The sequence below is a fragment of the Tachysurus fulvidraco genome, chromosome 24 (genome assembly GCF_022655615.1).
Source record: "Tachysurus fulvidraco isolate hzauxx_2018 chromosome 24, HZAU_PFXX_2.0, whole genome shotgun sequence".
Classification (NCBI taxonomy): Eukaryota; Metazoa; Chordata; class Actinopteri; order Siluriformes; family Bagridae; genus Tachysurus; species Tachysurus fulvidraco.
In genome coordinates, this window is record NC_062541.1 from 16,926,389 (window position 1) to 16,945,649 (window position 19,261).

General features: G+C 38.0%; 2 protein-coding genes across 3 annotated transcripts in view; one reads left to right on the top strand and one right to left on the bottom strand.

Moving 5' to 3' along the window:
* Positions 1-4,596, top strand: part of unkl (unk like zinc finger) — a 30,813-nt gene extending 26,217 nt beyond the window's left edge. For both annotated transcript variants that reach the window (XM_027134055.2, XM_027134056.2), the window contains one exon: positions 1-4,596. This exon is cut by the window's left edge and continues 533 nt beyond it. The gene's annotated coding sequence lies outside the window, so the exon portion shown is untranslated.
* LOC125140180 (dynein axonemal assembly factor 8) lies at positions 1,967-18,521 on the bottom strand. Its single transcript, XM_047808251.1, is given in 20 exon segments — positions 1,967-2,221; positions 5,431-5,512; positions 5,607-5,839; positions 5,930-6,053; positions 8,820-8,991; positions 9,089-9,111; positions 9,174-9,358; positions 9,676-9,730; positions 9,732-9,811; positions 9,814-9,971; positions 10,385-10,721; positions 12,500-12,677; positions 12,833-12,858; positions 14,479-14,614; positions 14,703-14,827; positions 14,910-15,005; positions 15,008-15,172; positions 15,210-15,352; positions 17,922-18,091; positions 18,228-18,521. Coding segments are annotated over 20 exon segments (2,802 nt in total). The 5' UTR covers positions 18,405-18,521; the 3' UTR covers positions 1,967-2,084.
* Between the last annotated feature and the right edge of the window lie 740 nt (positions 18,522-19,261).

Sequence of the window (19,261 nt, forward strand, 5' to 3'; positions counted from 1 at the left end):
AAAAAAAAAGCACTTTGTTAACCTGGAAATTGTCAAAGGGTATTTTAGAAAAAAAAAGAATTGCTTCAAGCTGCTTTTGTAGATTTTTTTTATTATTATTATTATTATGATTATTATTTTTATTATTAGACATTTCTTTTCTCTCTTCCCCTCCGAGATTCGCTAATGTATGAAGCTTCGTGTGTGTACTGTGAACCATATAGTAGATTATTTCACATTTCTTATCTCACAATATAGTTATTACGATCCTACGATAGCGCGAAACCGTAGTTACTACTTTTCCTTACAATTTTACAATCAATAAGTGACCATTTTGAATGCATTCTAGCTATAAACCAGCAGCTCTAATATCGGTAAGGCACATACTGTATGCTAAAGTGTTTAGACTTCTTTTTGTTTTTTCCCTTTTAGTGATTATTCAGTACCGCATTATGTAGTTGTAATAAGAAGCACAAGTCCTCAAAAGATGTGTTGGGTTTTTTCGGGGACTTTCAGCCTTTCGGATACGTTTACCGGGACGTATCCGACGCTAGGCCGCTCACTCTCAAGTGCCTTGACTGCTCCAATACTCCAGCATTCGTAAGGAGTTTTAGCTTCGCAGCTAGTCAGTGCTTTCGCAGACGTATGTATTACTCGTTACTCTCTGAGCGTGTTCGTATCCCGGCCCAGTTCAAAGTGTTTCCTTTTTTCAGATCGAATCGTCGTCCTTGCTTACGCTCAGGACACTTAGCTCATTATTCCAATTATTACTATTATTGTCCCCATTCCTTCTCTATGAGCAATGGTGCTTTTTGGGTGCAGCTTCAGTATCTTTACATAAAATGTCAATTCATTGATTTCAATATTTTAGGAAAATACGAATCAGGAAATAAACACGTATTCCTTTGATTACAAATTTAAAAACTGGCTTTCTTTTTTTTTTTACGTTGTTTTCTAATGTTTTGAATTGTAGTGCTCTTTAGTGTTTACAGATAAACAAAATCCATGGTGTTAAACTTTATTCTAGATATTTTTTTCTTTCCAAATCTGAGAGTGTAATGTGCTTTGGTTAATCTAATTGAATGACCTACTACTGTGTTAAATAGTTTTTTCGCTTGTTTGTTTGTTTCTTTTTTATTTTTGTGGTCCTTTAAAATTACAGCAATGAGACGGTGTATTCGGTAGCCAGATGCACGAGGTTCTTTGATTTTGGGATAAATGGTTTACTTCTTAAGGGATTGTGGTTTAGGAAAAATGCGGCCTGAACCTGAACAGGTTATTTCTCATTTAAAAGGAAAAAGCGTGTGTATGATTTGTCTTTTTTTTTTTTTCCTCCCTTCTGTAACTCACGAGCAGATCGATGGGCTTGAGATGCCGTAGGAAAAAGAAAAATTGTCACGTATGGTAGTCCTGTAAACCGCTTAAACTCTAGGTCATGTTGCCATAAGTGTGTGTGTGTGTGTGTGTGTGTGTGTGTGTGTGTGTGTGTGTGTGTGTGTGTGTGTGTGTGTGTGTGTGTGTGTGTGGCTGTCGAGGCCAGGTATTGTGTAGGCGTGGCAGCCAGCATCACCGAGGTATTTCTATAAAAAAGAAAACACAAAAAAACATGAAAAACACTTTTTTTTTTTCTTTTTTTTTTTCCTTCTTCTTTTTATTTTCTCATTAGGTTCCTGGACCACAGCATAGATTTTTAGATTTAAATAAATAAATAAATAAATGAATGAATAAATGATGCAAGTGCTGCATCTGGAATGTGGCAGACTATGTACAGAAAAATCAGACGTCTATTCAACCGAACCAAAGTGGTATTGTAGTTTATTTTCTTCTTCTTCTTCTTCTGTTGTTTTTTTTTTCTTTCCTTCCTTCTTTGAAACCTTCAGCTTACTAATTTACGATGATCACAGCCTTGTGTGTTTAATTAGACGAAAACTATGCCGACTGCTTTTGCTGACAACATTAATGGATTTAATAGTTTTGTATTGTAGTGTTTTTTTTTAACCAAAGACCTTTTACTGTATTTTTCCCCCACTTTTTTTCTTTCTTTTATGTCTATGGAATTATTTTCAGTTGAAACGAATTAGATGAGAAATCAGACATTTTTTTTTTTACACCGCTGTGTGCATCATAAACGGCGAGTGGACTCTGGGGTCGATGTAAAAGGAGCCGCGGAGTTCTTTATCGTTCACGTATCCGGATCCGAATCGGCTGGAATCTGTAGTGAAGGAACGAAACGGACATCGGTCTAAAAAAAAAAAAAAGGCGTGTTAATGATCTCACGTGGCCATACGGATCAGTGCTTATTTGAAGTATATATACGTACAATTTCTTTCTTTTTATTATTATTATTATTATTATGCTCATAGTACTTTATAGTAAAATTATTAAGGCAGTTTTGAAATATTAGTGATTGTGCACTACTCGTATGCTGTCGCATTAATTGTAAAAGAGTGTGTTTGGACTGTAGGGTGCTTTCTTTAGTTTCCATTTGACTGGTGATTGTTTAAAACTTTTTTAAAAAGAATTTTACTAAGCAAAAAAAAAAAAAAAACGGCGGGAGAGAGACAGATGAATCGCAATGCACGTTTTACAACAAAGTCTTATCTAAGTTTCAGATTTATTCTTGTAGCTTGACCAAATTTGTGGACCGTGAGCTCTCGTGTGCTCCGGTGGCTGATGCAGACAGTCGGTTGTGTTCATCTACAAATCTCGGCCTTGGAATGCGTCACGACGGACCGACTCCCTTAACACATCTTTATTCTATTTTTTTTTTTTTTTTGCACGTGCTTAATAATTACTGCCTCGTCATGCGGTGAGTACTAATGTATTATAGATACGACGAGTCTGTGTCCTGCACTAATGCTAAATTTCTCCTGAACAAACGTGTGCCTTTGTATAAAAATCTCTTTGTAGTATTCTTTGATTGATCAAGTGTCTATTTGTCATATAGAACAGTGAGCCAAATTGCCGTGCCTTGGGACATTTCTCTGGATTCCTGGAAGTTACAGGCGTCCTGCTGTAGTTTTACACATTTTTTATGGTATTAATGACTACTTGCCTTCATCCTTAGCGAAGGTGCAGCTTCGTAGACGTGTCGCACGCGGCCCGCGCGAGCGCTTCAGAGCACGTCGTCACACGTATGACGTATAACTCGAACAGTAATCAAGTCAAAGCTTCGAGTACGACTCGCCCGAGAGCCGAATCGGTTGCCGTGTCGGTTGCTATAGAATGAATGAGAACTATATTTTTGCTGACTTCAGCCACAGAACTCACTTTAATTACTCCCTAATTTCACAGCCCAATGTCTGTGTCAGCCATCGGTTAGTAATCAGTGTTCAAATGAAGGTGATAATAAAATAAAGGACATGGAAATGAACAGCCAGGCAACTGTTATTAAAGAAAAGCACCAAGTAGAAATGTTTTTTTTTTTTCTTCTTCTTCTTCTTCTTCTTCTTTTTATGGGTTTTGTTTTGTTTTTTCGAACAATGTAAATGAACTGTAATGGAGTTGTACCATAACACACTGCAGTGGAATAATCTTTTTCTTTCTTTCTTTTTTTATGTGAATTGTTTTCCTTTCTTTTTTATTTTCTATTAATCTGATTATTGAACCTGAGGATTTATGCAATCTTGTGTATATATACAGTACATACATATGTCTGAATCTGGTTAAATTGACCAGTCTAGCTAGGACAAAAAAAAGTCATACTTTATTATTATTATTATTATTATTATTATTATTATTATTATTATTATTATAGACGTTGGTAGGAAACAGATAAAAACAAAAAAATAAAAAAAAAATTTAGAAATAAAAAATTAAACCCAGGATTGGAATGTGGGGATCGATCTAATGTGGAAACCCTGAATAATGAATGTAATGGAGTCTAAAGCGAACTCCAGTTCAGGTTTAACATGGAGACTGGAGGGAGCCCTGGTCAGCAGTGGATCCATGATGTAGCACTAGTTGTATGAATTGCGATACATGACAAATAAATTTTTAAGTTAAACACAACTGCAGTTTTCAAGTTTGTGTATTTATCGGTGTAAAAAGGATCAGATGGGAATAAGAGATGGATTTTCTCAGGGGTTTACAGCGTAACTATAGAATAAAGACGTGTCCGGTGTCCAGCGGAAGCTGCGGCTGCAGATTTATTTGATAAATGGGTCCAAAACACGTGAACGTGAACGTGACCTTTTCACGATGAAGAAACATATCTCTTATTTTGGTACCGTATGCATTGAAATATAGAACAGCTTATATTCTAATCAGTCAAGAATGATATATCAGATACAGGTTGCTGGATTATTTGGTGTGAGATCAGTACAAATCCACCACGCTTTTATTGGGAAATTTTATTCATGGAGATTTCTTCATGGTATAGTTGAGTGTATTAATGGATTTAAAGATCAAAATGGATTTTCTTCGCTAAAAATTAGGTAAGACTTATTATTATTATTATTATTATTATTATTATTATTTAAAATGCGTAAAAGTTTTATTCATAGTGTATCATATCAAATTGTTGACCTTTATGTACACTACAGCAGTTATGCAATGGTTTACAAAATCCATGGAATTATTTTTCATATTGGGAATTAAAAAGAATTTTTGATCTTATCCTTGTGTAAGTGTGTTGAATTCTTCTTCTTCTCCTTCTTGTTCTTCTCATTCTTCTTCTTCTTCTCCTTCTTCTTCTCCTTCTTCTTCTTCTTCTTCTTCTTCTTCTTCTTCTTCTTCTCCTTCTTCTTCTTCTTCTTCACACCTCCATGTCTAGGTGGTTGGGTGAGATTTTCGTTTCTTCTGTTCTTTAATTCAATTCAGTTTCTTCTGGTATAAAACAGAATAAAAGACCATAAAAACGAATAATAAAGGACTAAAATGGTGAACTTTCTTCTGGACGCCGGTAAGTTTCGGTGTTTGCAGAAGGACTGAAGTTCAGTTGAATCTGTCGTGGTTTCATTTCCTTAAAGTCATTTAAGGAAAGCCCCAGAATTATTGGCACCCCTAGTGAGGGGATTTACATGTCAGTATGAGAAAAATGAGCCTTTAATTGATGCAAATTTAGCTTTAGTATTTTTTCCAGCCTGTAGCTTTTTGTAACCTTTAACCGTTTTATGTCAACATATTTTATTTGTGTTCTCTAATCTTCCCTGTGTTGATGTAAGACCTGGAACTTGGCCTCTGTGTCATGCAGTATTTATACCCGAGTGAAACAGGAAGTCACAGATGACCGTTTAAGAGTTTCTAAACATTCAGGCCAACTTGCATTATATTTAAAAAAAAAAAAAAAATCAGGAACATGTTTATACATATATATATATATATATTGGTTTATTTGTATTATGGATGTATTTATATAGATTGCAATTCAAACCACAAAATACATTTTCTGTAGTATATTTTACCGAAATTTTACACTGCACAAGATTAAAAATAATGATTCGTTTCTACCTTTTAAGATTCGAGTAAAGGAAGTCACAATGTTGTCCGTTTGCAAAGCGAGAACAAGACGTGGTCCCTCAGGCAGAAGAGACTCCTAGTAAGAGGACAAGGAGTTGATGATTAGGAATGTTGATGTAATGAATGTAACCTTTGCGTTGAGAAGATTGAGGATTACTTTTAAGTGCTTTGCCAGTGCTGGGCATCAGTAACACAGATAAGTGCGTTATTTGGGTTGGTTCTAGTGAGCAGATTCTCCCGTCCACCACGTGGTGGCCTGAGCTCAGGAGTCGCTGTAGAAGGTCCAGGTGAAGAGGCGGACAGCACAGCTGGAGTACACGCGAGGGCATGATCAGGCACGTGGTCTGGCAGAGAGCACTGAACATCCTGCTTCCACTCGAACACAAACAAACACAACTGGCTCATTCTGGTACACATCTAATGTGGTGTCAGCAAAAATTCTGAATAGTACACAAGATGTCGGGAATAAGAACAAAAATCCATGCTGTACATCTGATCAGTCCTGACTGCTCCATGAGCGGCTGGAAGAGCTGGTTTTTACTTTTTAAGTTACTGATGGTTTGAGGCCGTTGTCGTTGCAAACCGGCTACCGGATCTGATCTCAAACAAGGTATCTGCAGTCATGAAGCAGAGATTAATAACTGAATTTAGTTTCTCGTTTTGGGAGGAAACCTGATGGACACCAGATTAGAATTCTCAGAAACTCCAGTCTGCTCGAGCTTCCTCTACCTGCTCGTGCTTCAAGACCTTCTGAGAACATCATCTTTACATCCTGCACAGATAAGAAACCGATACTGAAACAGAGAATTTGGTGTCAACATGCACTGGGGATCACGTTAATAAGCTATAATGAGAAAATAACTAGAAATCCAGCACTGCGGTGTAACTTTACTACACCGGAACAGAGCGCTCAAAAGGTACACAGTAAATGGTGTAAAAACGAAACTGATAACTTTCTAATGACCTGGAAGGATTGCCTTAATAATAAATTAGGATTTCTCACTGCTAAAGCATCATCAGTCAAGTGATTAATATCGTAATGCCAAGCCGGCAGACTTTCCCTAACACGATTTTACTCATTTCTTACTCACTTTACTAAAATCAGTATTTACACATTTTCATAAACAAATATTAGCAAAAGCAACAGAGGCACTGATTAAAAAATCTCATCAAATGCACATGATCATCTGGTGCTTGCTAATATTATATACAGCAGCTACACTAATTCCTCTCCACTTGCTCCCTTTTTCTCTCCGTCCCCAGGCATATAGAGATTGTTCCAGCTTCAGTTATTTTCCACTTCATAAAGTCCATGAGGACTCTGAGGAAAACAACCTGTTAATCAACACACAATAACATTGTACACAAGGCGAATCTCCATCACGGAGTATTTGAAGGTTTCAGCATGGAGGAGTTGGTGTTGAATCTATAATGAACTCAGATGATGAGCTAATTTATGAGTTTCTCAGGAGCTCCTGGTTACACAACTCCAACTGACTGTATATGACTGTAGAAAGGAAAGTATTTATAACACTCAGTGTTAACACTCAGTGTTTATAATCATTTATAATAACACTCTGTTTTTATAATCATTTATAATAACACTCAGTGTTAACACTCTCAGTGTTTATAATCATTTATAATCACACTCTGTGTTTATAATCATTTATAATAACACTCTGTGTTTATAATCATTTATAATAACACTGTGTTTATAATCATTTATAATAACGCTCAGTGTTAACACTCACAGGGTTTATAATCATTTATAATCACACTCAGTGTTTATAATCATTTATAATAACACTCAGTGTTTATAATCATTTATAATCACACTCACAGTGTTTATAATCATTTATAATAACACTCAGTGTTTATAATCATTTATAATCACACTCACAGTGTTTATAATCATTTATAATTACACAATGTTTATAATCATTTATAATAACACTCACAGTGTTTATAATCATTTGTAATAACACTCAGTGTTTATAATCATTTATAATAACACTCTCAGTGTTTATAATCATTCATAATAACACTCTCAGTGTTTATAATCATTTATAATCACACTGTGTTTATAATCATTTATAATAACACTCTCTGTGTTTATAATCATTTATAATAACACTGTGTTTATAATCATTTATAATAACGCTCAGTGTTAACACTCACAGGGTTTATAATCATTTATAATCACACTCAGTGTTTATAATCATTTATAATAACACTCAGTGTTTATAATCATTTATAATCACACTCACAGTGTTTATAATCATTTATAATAACACTCAGTGTTTATAATCATTTATAATCACACTCACAGTGTTTATAATCATTTATAATCACACAATGTTTATAATCATTTATAATAACACTCACAGTGTTTATAATCATTTGTAATAACACTCAGTGTTTATAATCATTTATAATAACACTCTCAGTGTTTATAATCATTCATAATAACACTCTCAGTGTTTATAATCATTTATAATAACACCCTCAGTGTTTATAATCATTTATAATAACACTCTCTGTGTTTATAATCATTTATAATAACACTCTCAGTGTTTATAATCATTTATAATAACACTCACAGTGTTTATAATCATTTATAATAACACTATGGTGTTTTATAATAATTTATAATCACACTCACAGTGTTTATAATCATTTATAATAACACTCAGTGTTTATAATCATTTATAATAACACTCTATGGTGTTTAGAATCATTTATAATAACACTCTATGGTGTTTAGAATCATTTATAATAACACTCACAGTGTTTATAATCATTTAATAACACTCACAGTGTTTAGAATCATTTATAATAACACTCTCAGTGTTTAGAATCATTTATAATAACACTCAGTGTTTATAATCATTTATAATAACACTCAGTGTTAACACTCAGTGTTTATAATCATTTATAATAACACTCAGTGTTTATAATCATTTATAATAACACTCAGTGTTTATAATCATTTATAATAACACTCTCAGTGTTTATGACAACTTATAATAACACTCTGTGTTAACACTCAGTGTTTATAATCATTTATAATAACATTCTCAGTGTTTATGACAATTTATAATAACACTCAGTGTTAACACTCACAGTGCGTTTTTTCACATGTTCAGAAATACCTATTTTGTCATCATGTCACTTAACATATGCTATTTTTTGCCCAGAAAGGCAGATAACATTATAATCTCAACGTCTCAGTGTGTCTGATTGAAAGCCAAAAGCATAGATCATTATACCAAATAACTGACTGCATATTGTTCACTAATAAATATACCGACAAGTAGTTGTTTACTTTCGATATGCCGAAGTCTAAATCGTTTAACCTCCTGGAAATTTTTTGACACTCATTGCATGGACATTATGTTGCCTACATCTTGAACATTTTGTGCTTGAACTGGATCCTCAGGACAAAACAACTCCAGAAGCTTCTTAACTGCATTCACCCTCTGTAGGCACAATGCCAGTACAGGTCCTGATGTCAGGTACATCAATTCCAAGTCTCTCACCGAAGGCTCACACAGACAAACTGTTTAAAGTTTAAATACTACACAAAAATGGTCACGCATCATTTGTAAAAAAAAAAAAAAAAAAAATCTTGTTTTCCAAAAAATATCTTTTCTTTTTTCTGTTTTCCGTAACCTTTATTTCATTCGAATATTATCGATTGATTCAAATATAAGAACATGGAAGAAGTCATTGACCTGATGTTCTGATCTGTTTATCAGTGTGTTTGCTAGCTCTGAGTTGAGTACAAGTACAAGTATGTGCAAGCCCACTAAGGTGAAGCTGTTTTGTTGAATCTTGAGTAAGTAATGACTCCAGACATCAGGCTTAAATAGAGTCAAAGTGAGAAGAAGCTGCAGTCCTACAGAGAACAGCAGCGTGTGTTAATAAGGAAGCCATGAAAATATTCTCACTCTGAAAACGCTTTAAGTCACATTACTTACCCTCTGTCATGTAGCTGAACATGGACTGTCTTAAGCCTGGATATAGAGAGATATTGTCAGATTGTGTTACGTACGAACCACTACAGAATAACACTTTTTTACTGCTGTACACAAAAGCATACCTGTGCTGATTATGATTTATAATATAATTCTGCTTCTGTGACCTAGAAAAAAAAATCATTGTTTATTTGGATGAACTTCAGTTACTCCATGCAATGAATTGATTGGCTGCATCTTCAGCTGGCTGCATCTTCACCTGCAATCATCTGAGCCTCGGTAAAGTAAATGGCGGCTTGTCTGAAGGCCATTTCATTGGGGGGTCGACATCAGTACGCTCAGATCTCCAGGACAGTCTTGTGCTAAAATTCTTTTCATAATCCTGAATGCCTTGTAATGGCACAGACCAGGGCCGGAGAGGATACCAGTCTAACCACGCTGTTGTGACACTGGCGCTCACTGACCTCGACAGGGCTCGGCTCCCGTGCCTGCTGCCAGGACAGTGTGGGCAACCATTTCAGTGCCAACAACTCAAATCTGTCCTCACCCACTCCTCTTGGGTGTAAGGGCATTTGTTCAGGGCCAAAATGAAAAAGCCCCAGAATAACAAGCTGTGTCAAATAACTGCACAGAGCATCAACCAAACGTGCAGCGTTAAAATGACTGTAAACAACTGAACCTATTGCATATCAATGTAGAGTGAGTCCTGGAGTCTATAACTATGACTAGAGAACCATGAAGCATGATAAGTGTTAATAAATGTTGTAAAGCTGCTCTTTCTGATTGGCCCCAAAACAGCGGCTTATCTTCTCTTCTCTTCCATTAATCGTATTTTATGCGAGGAATGTTAGAGTCTTTACACCGAGATCAATACAGTAAGAGAAACTTTAAATATAACGACAATTTAGAGCTATTTTTGTCAAGATGCAACAGTCACTCCAGGCCAACCATGCTTCATGAACTATGACATCATCAGTATCTGCAAACCTGCTTGTTTCCCCCTGAGAACCTTGTGAAGTAGACTCATGCCCATCTCCATGATGTTGTGACCAGTCAGTGTGAGAATGACAATCTGCTCTGTGTCACTGCATGAAGCATAGCTGTGCTCTAAAAGGATCACAGGGCTGAAGTCTGGTACTGTCCACGTGTGGTCTCCTACAGCAATATCAATATGTTCTCCATTAGTTTTCACAGTAGATGCAGCAAAGTACACAAATAAAGAAGGCCCTAGTACACTTCTGTACCAAGAAGGTTCTGCATAAGGTACCACATGAAAGCAGAGATGTGATATGAGGCAAACGTTGCCTGGCCATGCAAAGTCAGCTCATTCATCAAACCTTCAGAAAGAGGAAGCATGGAGTGTCAAATTCCTCCTAACTCAACAGACAATGAAGCAATTTAATCTATATGTGCACTCCTGATTTCCTCTTTTTCTGCCTATTTCTTTCACTAAACGGTTTCAGATCCTTATCGCAAATGTAACACAATACAGGAGCAAATAAAACAGCTTTTAGATCAAGTTATTTATCATTGAAAGAAAACGATAATGCTGCGAACACATCACCTATGTGAAAAAGTAACCGTAATTTGTACTAATTTGGCAGCAACAACTGCAGCAAAATGTTTTCAGTGAGTGAAGATCAGTCCTTTACATCACAGGGGAGGAAAAAAGCTTTCAATTACAAACTGCTGTTTAAGGTCCTAGGGGTCACGGTGGCTTAGTGGTTAGCACGTTCGCCAGGGTCAGGGGTTCGATTCCCGCGTCCGCCTCGTGTGTGTGGAGTTTGCATGTTCTCCCCGTGCCTCGGGGGTTTCCTCCGGGTACTCCGGTTTCCTCCCCCGGTCCAAAGACATGCATGGTAGGTTGATTGGCATCTCTGGAAAATTGTCCGTAGTGTGTGTGAGTGAATGAGAGTGTGTGTGTGTGTGTGCGCCCTGTGATGGGTTGACACTCCGTCCAGGGTGTATCCTGCCTCGATGCCCGATGACGCCTGAGATAGGCACAGGCTCCCCATGACCCGGGAAGTTTGGATAAGCGGTAGAAAATGAATGAATGAACGAATGTTTAAGGTCCTTCCACAGTATCTCAGTGGGGTTAGTGGACCTGCTCTCATGCTCTGGATCCATGTCTTGCTGAATGATGCCTGAACATGATGATTGTACCTACAGGAATTTCTGGTAGAGAGCAGAATTTGTTAGTTATGCTAATCATACCATTTCCCCAGTCTATTTCTAAAGGTTGGATGATAAATGAAATGAATTGATTGATTCTGACCAGTATTTTGTGTGGTGATGGGGGGTGTGGCGTGGTCGAGTGCTGTTCGTGAATGGTGGGCGGAGCCTAGGAGACAGGACGGGTATTTCTAGGAATGACAGTGAATGATCAACTTGGGGTTTTTGATGAGTGTGTGCATTGCAGGACAAGAAGGGAGTGCATGGAATGAGCTAAGCTACATGTACAGAATAAAAGCAGAAACATGTTTGTGTTTATGTGGTTGTTCATAGGTGGCTCTGAAATGTGCCCTTGTAAACATAGAGAGAAAATAAAAGTCCATTTGTGCTCTCAAAGCCTCCTCCTGTCTCGTCTTTTCTCAACATACCCACTAAAGGTTCTAGGTTCAGATTATCTTTGTTTTATATTAAATTTAGTTTGAACAGTTACAGAAACATGCAGGTGGATCCTCTTACTGAGCCTCAGTAGAAGACGGGCAAGTCGTGGCCTAATGGTTAGAGAGTCTGACTCCTAATCCTAAGGTTGTGGGTTCGAGTCTCGGGCCAGCCACGACTTCGGTTCCCTTGAGCAAGGCACCGAACCCCCCCAATTGCTCCCCGGGCGCCGCAGCATAAATGGCTGTCCACTGCTCCGGGTGTGTGTTCACGGTGTGTGTCTGTGTGTGTGTGTTCACTGCTGTGTGTGTGTGTTCACTGCTGTGTGTGTGTGTGCACTTCGGATGGGTCAAATGCAGAGAACGGATTCTGAGTATGGGTCACCGTACTTAGTCGTATGTCACGTCACTGTCACTTTCATTCAAACAAGCTACACTTAGGATTCTGTGTTGTGAATAATTATTGTTTCATTGATCTGTGGCTCAGAAAAACATCTTTTAAAGTAGAGCAGAACTTAGATGTTACACCTGTAGGCAGGTTGGCAGAGTGGCACAGTGCGTTCTCTCTCCTCAGTAACAGCACCAGGCAGTGAGAGAAGGCTTCAAGCAGTGCTTCATCTATGCTCACCATAGCCACATGACAGAACATCAGCATCTACGACAACCACAGAGAAGGTTCATGACAAACAAAATATCCATCACGGACTTTGAGATTTACGTATCTAAGAGTTTGTTTCTGCAGGATTCAGAACCGATTACCTGCTCAGTGTTGAGGCCCATGGCTCAGGCTGTCCTTTTGGATATCTGAACATAGCTGTAACAGCACGACGGAACCACTGGAGACACGAGCAGAAACACATCCGCTGCACTAGCAGAGAAAAGGAAGGACTCAGCAGTTAAAGACTACACACTAAAAAGACTAAAGATACTATAAACTATACCATTCCTGGGGTGGTACCATCAAGGCTACATCTTTTGCTCCTTTATACTGTGCATTTCAAAAGCATTTATGGTACACATGTGGACCTTAAGACCACCATTAAAACTAAATGTGGGTCAGCACACTTAGCAACAACCATTAAGTGAAGATCGGTCCGTTACATTAAACGTTTTCAATGTACACAATGAAAGCTTTCAAGCATAAACTGGTCTTAAGCAGGTCAAGGTTTAGGGTCCTGCCACAGTATCTCAGTGGGGTTAAAATCAGGACTTGACCACTCTTAAACTTTCATTTGGTTTCTCTTGAGCCATTCACAGATAAGCCTGCTTTCAGAATTATGTCTTGCTGCAGTTGAACTTCAGGTCACAGAACGATGACTGTACAATCAGGAGTTTCTGGTAGAGAGCAGAATTTGTCTGTTTTGTTAATCAAACCATTTTTTTCAGTCTACTCTCCCAGAATTTTCCCAGTAAGTTCCACGGTAAAAGACAGAAAGAAAGAAAGGCACTTTAACTTCACAGAATGTAGGAGGAGAATTCACACCTTATGCATCGTATATAGCACCAGGATTGAGTTGCTGTTGTTATGTTCATGTTCAGTAGTATTCCATCAGGTTCTACCTGTTTAGTGTTTTCTATGTAATGAAATAAAAGATCTATATATTACATATTACATGTCATAAAGATGATGTGATGTGGTGGTGTTTACTCACTCACTCTCACTCATTATCTACCGCTTATCTGAACTACCTCGGGTCACGGGGAGCCTGTGCCTATCTCAAGCGTCATCGGGCATCGAGGCAGGATACACACTGGACGGAGTGCCAACCCATCACAGGGCACACACACACTCTCATTCACTCACACACTCACACACTCACACACTACAGACAATTTTCCAGAGATGCCAATCAACCTACCATGCATGTCTTTGGACCGGGGGAGGAAACCGGAGTACCCGGAGGAAACCCCCGAGGCACGGGGAGAACATGCAAACTCCACACACACAAGGCGGAGGTGGGAATCGAACCCCCAACCCTGGAGGTGTGAGGCTGACGTGCTAACCACTAAGCCACCGTGCCTCCCCGGTGGTGTTTAATACTTTAAAAAAATATAGATAGTGTACTGATACACAATGCTTAACTACACAAGCATGTGTGGCTCAAGCAGAAATAGAGTTTTGTACAGTGTTCATTTTATTATGTGTCTCTTGTTGTAGCACAAAGCATCGAAGGTGAAGAAACAGTGTCTTCTCTCTCATTACAACACTGAACCCCGAGGGTAAGATACGTTCTTCGTAAGTTTTGTGATGGCATCCGGCGGTGGGTGATATAAACATTTTTCGACATTATCATTTCAGCAGAAGATTTCAGAAAAGAACAGAAAAGCTGCTGATGACAGGAAACTGCTCATGTGTTACTGGTTCTCTATACAGTGAGTCTAAGCTGATAACTGTTTACTGTAGCTAAATGCTGCAATGTACCGTGTGCTCATGAACATTGTTTAACTGCTTTTACCTGCACAGTTAGCTAGGAGTTCTGTAGGGTAGGTGAAGCCGAGGCCACACACATCCTGGCCTGAGCTAAACAGAAGGGTATGATGTGTTGCCAGTGGATTATGAAACATTGTCTGGTAGACCAAAGCCAACGCTAGCTGAGACCAAGAAAAACATTTACACTTATTCCTGGAAATAAGAAATAGGATTTTTTTTTTTTTTTTTTTACCACAAACGCTATTGGACGTAAGACTCCATTCTCAACTGGGTGTGAGGCTGCTGAGACGTCATGGCCTCTGCCCACTGACATATTTATACTTGCATGTCGAGTGTCTGCCAGTCGAAGCCAGGAATTGTTCCTGACAGCCTGCAACCCAGAAAAAAGATCATATGATCATTAGATTAAATGATTTTGAATAAATCTTGTTTGGCTCGGTTCATTCAGTTAACTTAGACTGACCTCTTTCTCAGGGCTGATTTATACAAAGCAGTCAAGCCTCGAAGAGGGCAAAGAGACGAATACAGGATGAGCTTGTTGTTCCAGTAAGATCTGGCAGCCCTCGGCCGGGTCTGAGCCGGGAATCATGACACTCGCTGACGGAATGATGTCCGACCACACTTCATGTTCTTCCACTGTAAATAAAACAAATAAAAAGCATGAATGAGAATAAATCAGAACTCAAGAAATGATCGAGAACTGGGTCTGTAATTCTCAGCTGAGATTTTGTGTGAAGAAAAGAGTTTCTTTAAGACGTACAGAGCAGATATAAAGTACTAAGGAATCATTTCTCCAGATCTGCTGCAGCCCAGTGACCCGAACCGGAGCGGCGGTTGTCACACTGTTCTGTGTGCTAACTAGCTTTAGCCTGCTTTACATCAACCAATCCCACATTAGACTATTTGTCCAAAGTTTCCTCAGTCTTCCTAATTTAATTACAATCAGACATGCCAAAATGCTATTAGTAAGGGTGTCGATTTGGGTCGGGACGGTAGGGACATGTCCCTACTAATATCCAGGGAACACTCAATTGTCCCTAGCGATAATTCCACCAAGCCTATATATATTTACACATAACCACTGATGTCCGTCTGTGTCTTGTGCTTTTTTACTTATTTCATTTAACATTAATCCAGGAATCATTAAATAAGATGAAAATATTTTACAACGGCGTTCTGTAAAAATAGCGCAACTAGTGGGACACAAAGGGTTAACAGATTTACCCCCTGCAATGAATCCCGCCTCTGTAACTCACCTCTCTAAAATGATTGGCCTTTGCCTTTTTTGAGTCCCGCCTCTCTAACCCTCGGCTGTGGCTAGATTCCGTTGTATGAAGCAATATGCAACGTCCCCACCCAATATGTCCCCACCAATGTCAAATAAATTATGTCCCCACCAATGTCAAATAAACTTTGTCCCCACCAATGTCAAATAAATTATGTCCCCACTAATGTCAAATAAATTATGTTCCCACCAATGTCAAATAAATTATGTCCCCACCGATGTCAAATAAATTATGTTCCCACCGATGTCAAATAAATTATGTCCCCACCAATGTCAAATAAATTATGTCCCCACCGATGTCAAATAAATTATGTCCCCACCGATGTCAAATAAATTATGTCCCCACCGATGTCAAATAAATTATATCCCCACCAATATCAAATAAATTATGTCCCCACTGATGTTAAATAAATTATGTCCCCACCAATATCAAATAAATTATGTCCCCACCAATATCAAATAAATTATGTCCCCACCAATATCAAATAAATTATGTCCCCACTGATGTTAAATAAATTATGTCCCCACCAAGGTCAAATAAATTATGTTCCCACCAGTGTCAAATAAATTATGTCCCCACCGATGTCAAATAAATTATGTCCCCACCGATGTCAAATAAATTATGTCCCCACCAATGTCAAATAAATTATGTCCCCACCGATGTCAAATAAATTATGTCCCCACCAAGGTCAAATAAATTATGTTCCCACCAAGGTCAAATAAATTATGTCCCCACCGATGTCAAATAAATTATGTCCCCACCGATGTCAAATAAATTATGTCCCCACTGATGTTAAATAAATTATGTTCCCACTGATGTTAAATAAATTATGTTCCCACTGATGTTAAATAAATTATGTCCCCACCAAGGTCAAATAAATGATGTCCCCACCGATGTCAAATAAATTATGTCCCCACCGATGTTAAATAAATTATGTCCCCACCGATGTCAAATAAATTATGTTCCCACCAAGGTCAAATAAATTATGTCCCCACCAATGTCAAATAAATGATGTCCCCACCGATGTCAAATAAATTATATCCCCACCAATATCAAATAAATTATGTCCCCACTGATGTTAAATAAATTATGTTCCCACTGATGTTAAATAAATTATGTCCCCACCAAGGTCAAATAAATTATGTCCCCACCAATGTCAAATAAATTATGTCCCCACCAATATCAAATAAATTATGTCCCCACTGATGTTAAATAAATTATGTCCCCACCAATGTCAAATAAATTATGTCCCTACCAATGTCAAATAAATTATGTCCCCACCAATGTCAAATAAATTATGTCCCCACCGATGTCAAATAAATTATATCCCCACCAATATCAAATAAATTATGTCCCCACCGATGTCAAATAAATTATGTCCCCACCAATATCAAATAAATTATGTCCCCACTGATGTTAAATAAATTATGTCCCCACCAAGGTCAAATAAATTATGTTCCCACCAGTGTCAAATAAATTATGTCCCCACCGATGTCAAATAAATTATATCCCCACCAATATCAAATAAATTATGTCCCCACCAATGTCAAATAAATTATGTTCCCACTGATGTTAAATAAATTATGTCCCCACCAATGTCAAATAAATTATGTCCCCACCCATGTCAAATAAATTATGTCCCCACCAATGTCGAATAAATTATGTTCCCACCGATGTTAAATAAATTATGTCCCCACTAAGGTCAAATAAATTATGTCCCCACCAATGTCAAATAAATTATGTTCCCACCAATGTCAAATAAACTTTGTCCCCACCAATGTCAAATAAATTTTGTCCCCACCAATGTCAAATAAATTATGTCCCCACTAATGTCGAATAAATTATGTTCCCACCGATGTTAAATAAATTATGTCCCCACTAAGGTCAAATAAATTATGTTCCCACCAATGTCAAATAAACTTTGTCCCCACCAATGTCAAATAAATTATGTCCCCACCAATGTCAAATAAATTATGTCCCCACCAATGTCAAATAAATTATGTCCCCACCAATGTCAAATAAACTTTGTCCCCACCAATGTCAAATAAATTATGTCCCCACCAATGTCAAATAAATTATGTCCCCACCAAGGTCAAATAAATTATGTTCCCACCGATGTCAAATAAATTATGTCCCCACCAATGTCAAATAAATGATGTCCCCACCGATGTCAAAATCAAACTTAGTTAGTGTATTGTAAACATGAGATCCGAATGATGTTGACTCCACTGTCTGTGTCTTTCCATCCGCTTGTCCTGCCACCACACCAGGGCTCGAAAGGGGCACCATTAAGAGCAAACACTGCTTTTACTAAAGGAACGCAGTACAAACAGATAGAAGATATGATCCATCCTGAGAAAGAAGCACAAAGACAGATGTATTTTGTTACTGTTGTAAAAAATTTGTCCTGATCGACAATCTATTCAAACAATTTAAGGAACACAAAAAATTCCAGACGCTGAACAAACACATTTTGTATTCAGCTCACCGTATCGTCCAGAAGGTCGGTCATCTCACCAGCACTCTGCTTTCTGTTTGTAGATTGCTGTGGCCTGAAGGTGAGTAGATGTTTCAGATACTGTCGGTGCTGCCTTCTGTTCTTCTGACGCTCCCTCAGCAGGTGGTCACTGCAGGAATCACAAAGAGAAGTCACTGAATTTGGCATCCAGACATTGTACCAGCTCCCAACGTCCTCTGTGGGACGAAGCCTTTGGACGTCCACTGAGCCGAGGCCGACTCTAAGAATCCTGAGACATCTCCAGTTAGACTCTGTGGTACTCAGGAGATCAGAAGTCCCTGAACCTCACACCAATACAACATTTAACTGACTGTATATTACAATCACACCCCCAGTGTCACCCATATGAGGATGGGTTCCCCCTTGAGTCCGGTTCCTCTCAAGGTTTCTTCCTTTACCAATTTAAGGCAGTTTTTCCTCACCACTGCTGCCTGAGTCACCTCAGACTTGCTCATAGGGGAATAAATACATACACACTGTGAACTATATACATCTAATAATAATCTAGAATTTTTTATTCTGTTAATTTTTATTTCTTTTATTATTCGTTATTTCCTTTATCATTAATTATGTTTACCTTCTGCTCTGTGTTTATGTTCTGTAAAGCTGCTTTGAGACAATGTCTATTGTAAAAAGCGCTATACAAATAAACTTGAATTGAATTGAATTGAATTGAGAAGTCATAATAAAAAAGTCAGGAACACATACGGTCTGTTCACTAAACCTGATGATGTAAGTGTTTGTATTGCTCTATAAAATAACATAATGGCAAATATCTGTACAGCTCTCATGCTTTAGTGGCTGAACTGCAGCGTGTTTTATCTCTTACGGTAACAGACTCATCACATGCGCTGTAATGTGGGTTGATTCACTCAGCTGTTTCTTAGCAGGTGCGTTTACACATCTGTGCCAAGCTTCCTCTACTCCAGAGATCATTTCCTGTTCAGGCTTGGCCGAATCTTTAGGGATTTTCCTTTTAAAAGAACTTTGCTTTGCCTGTTTTA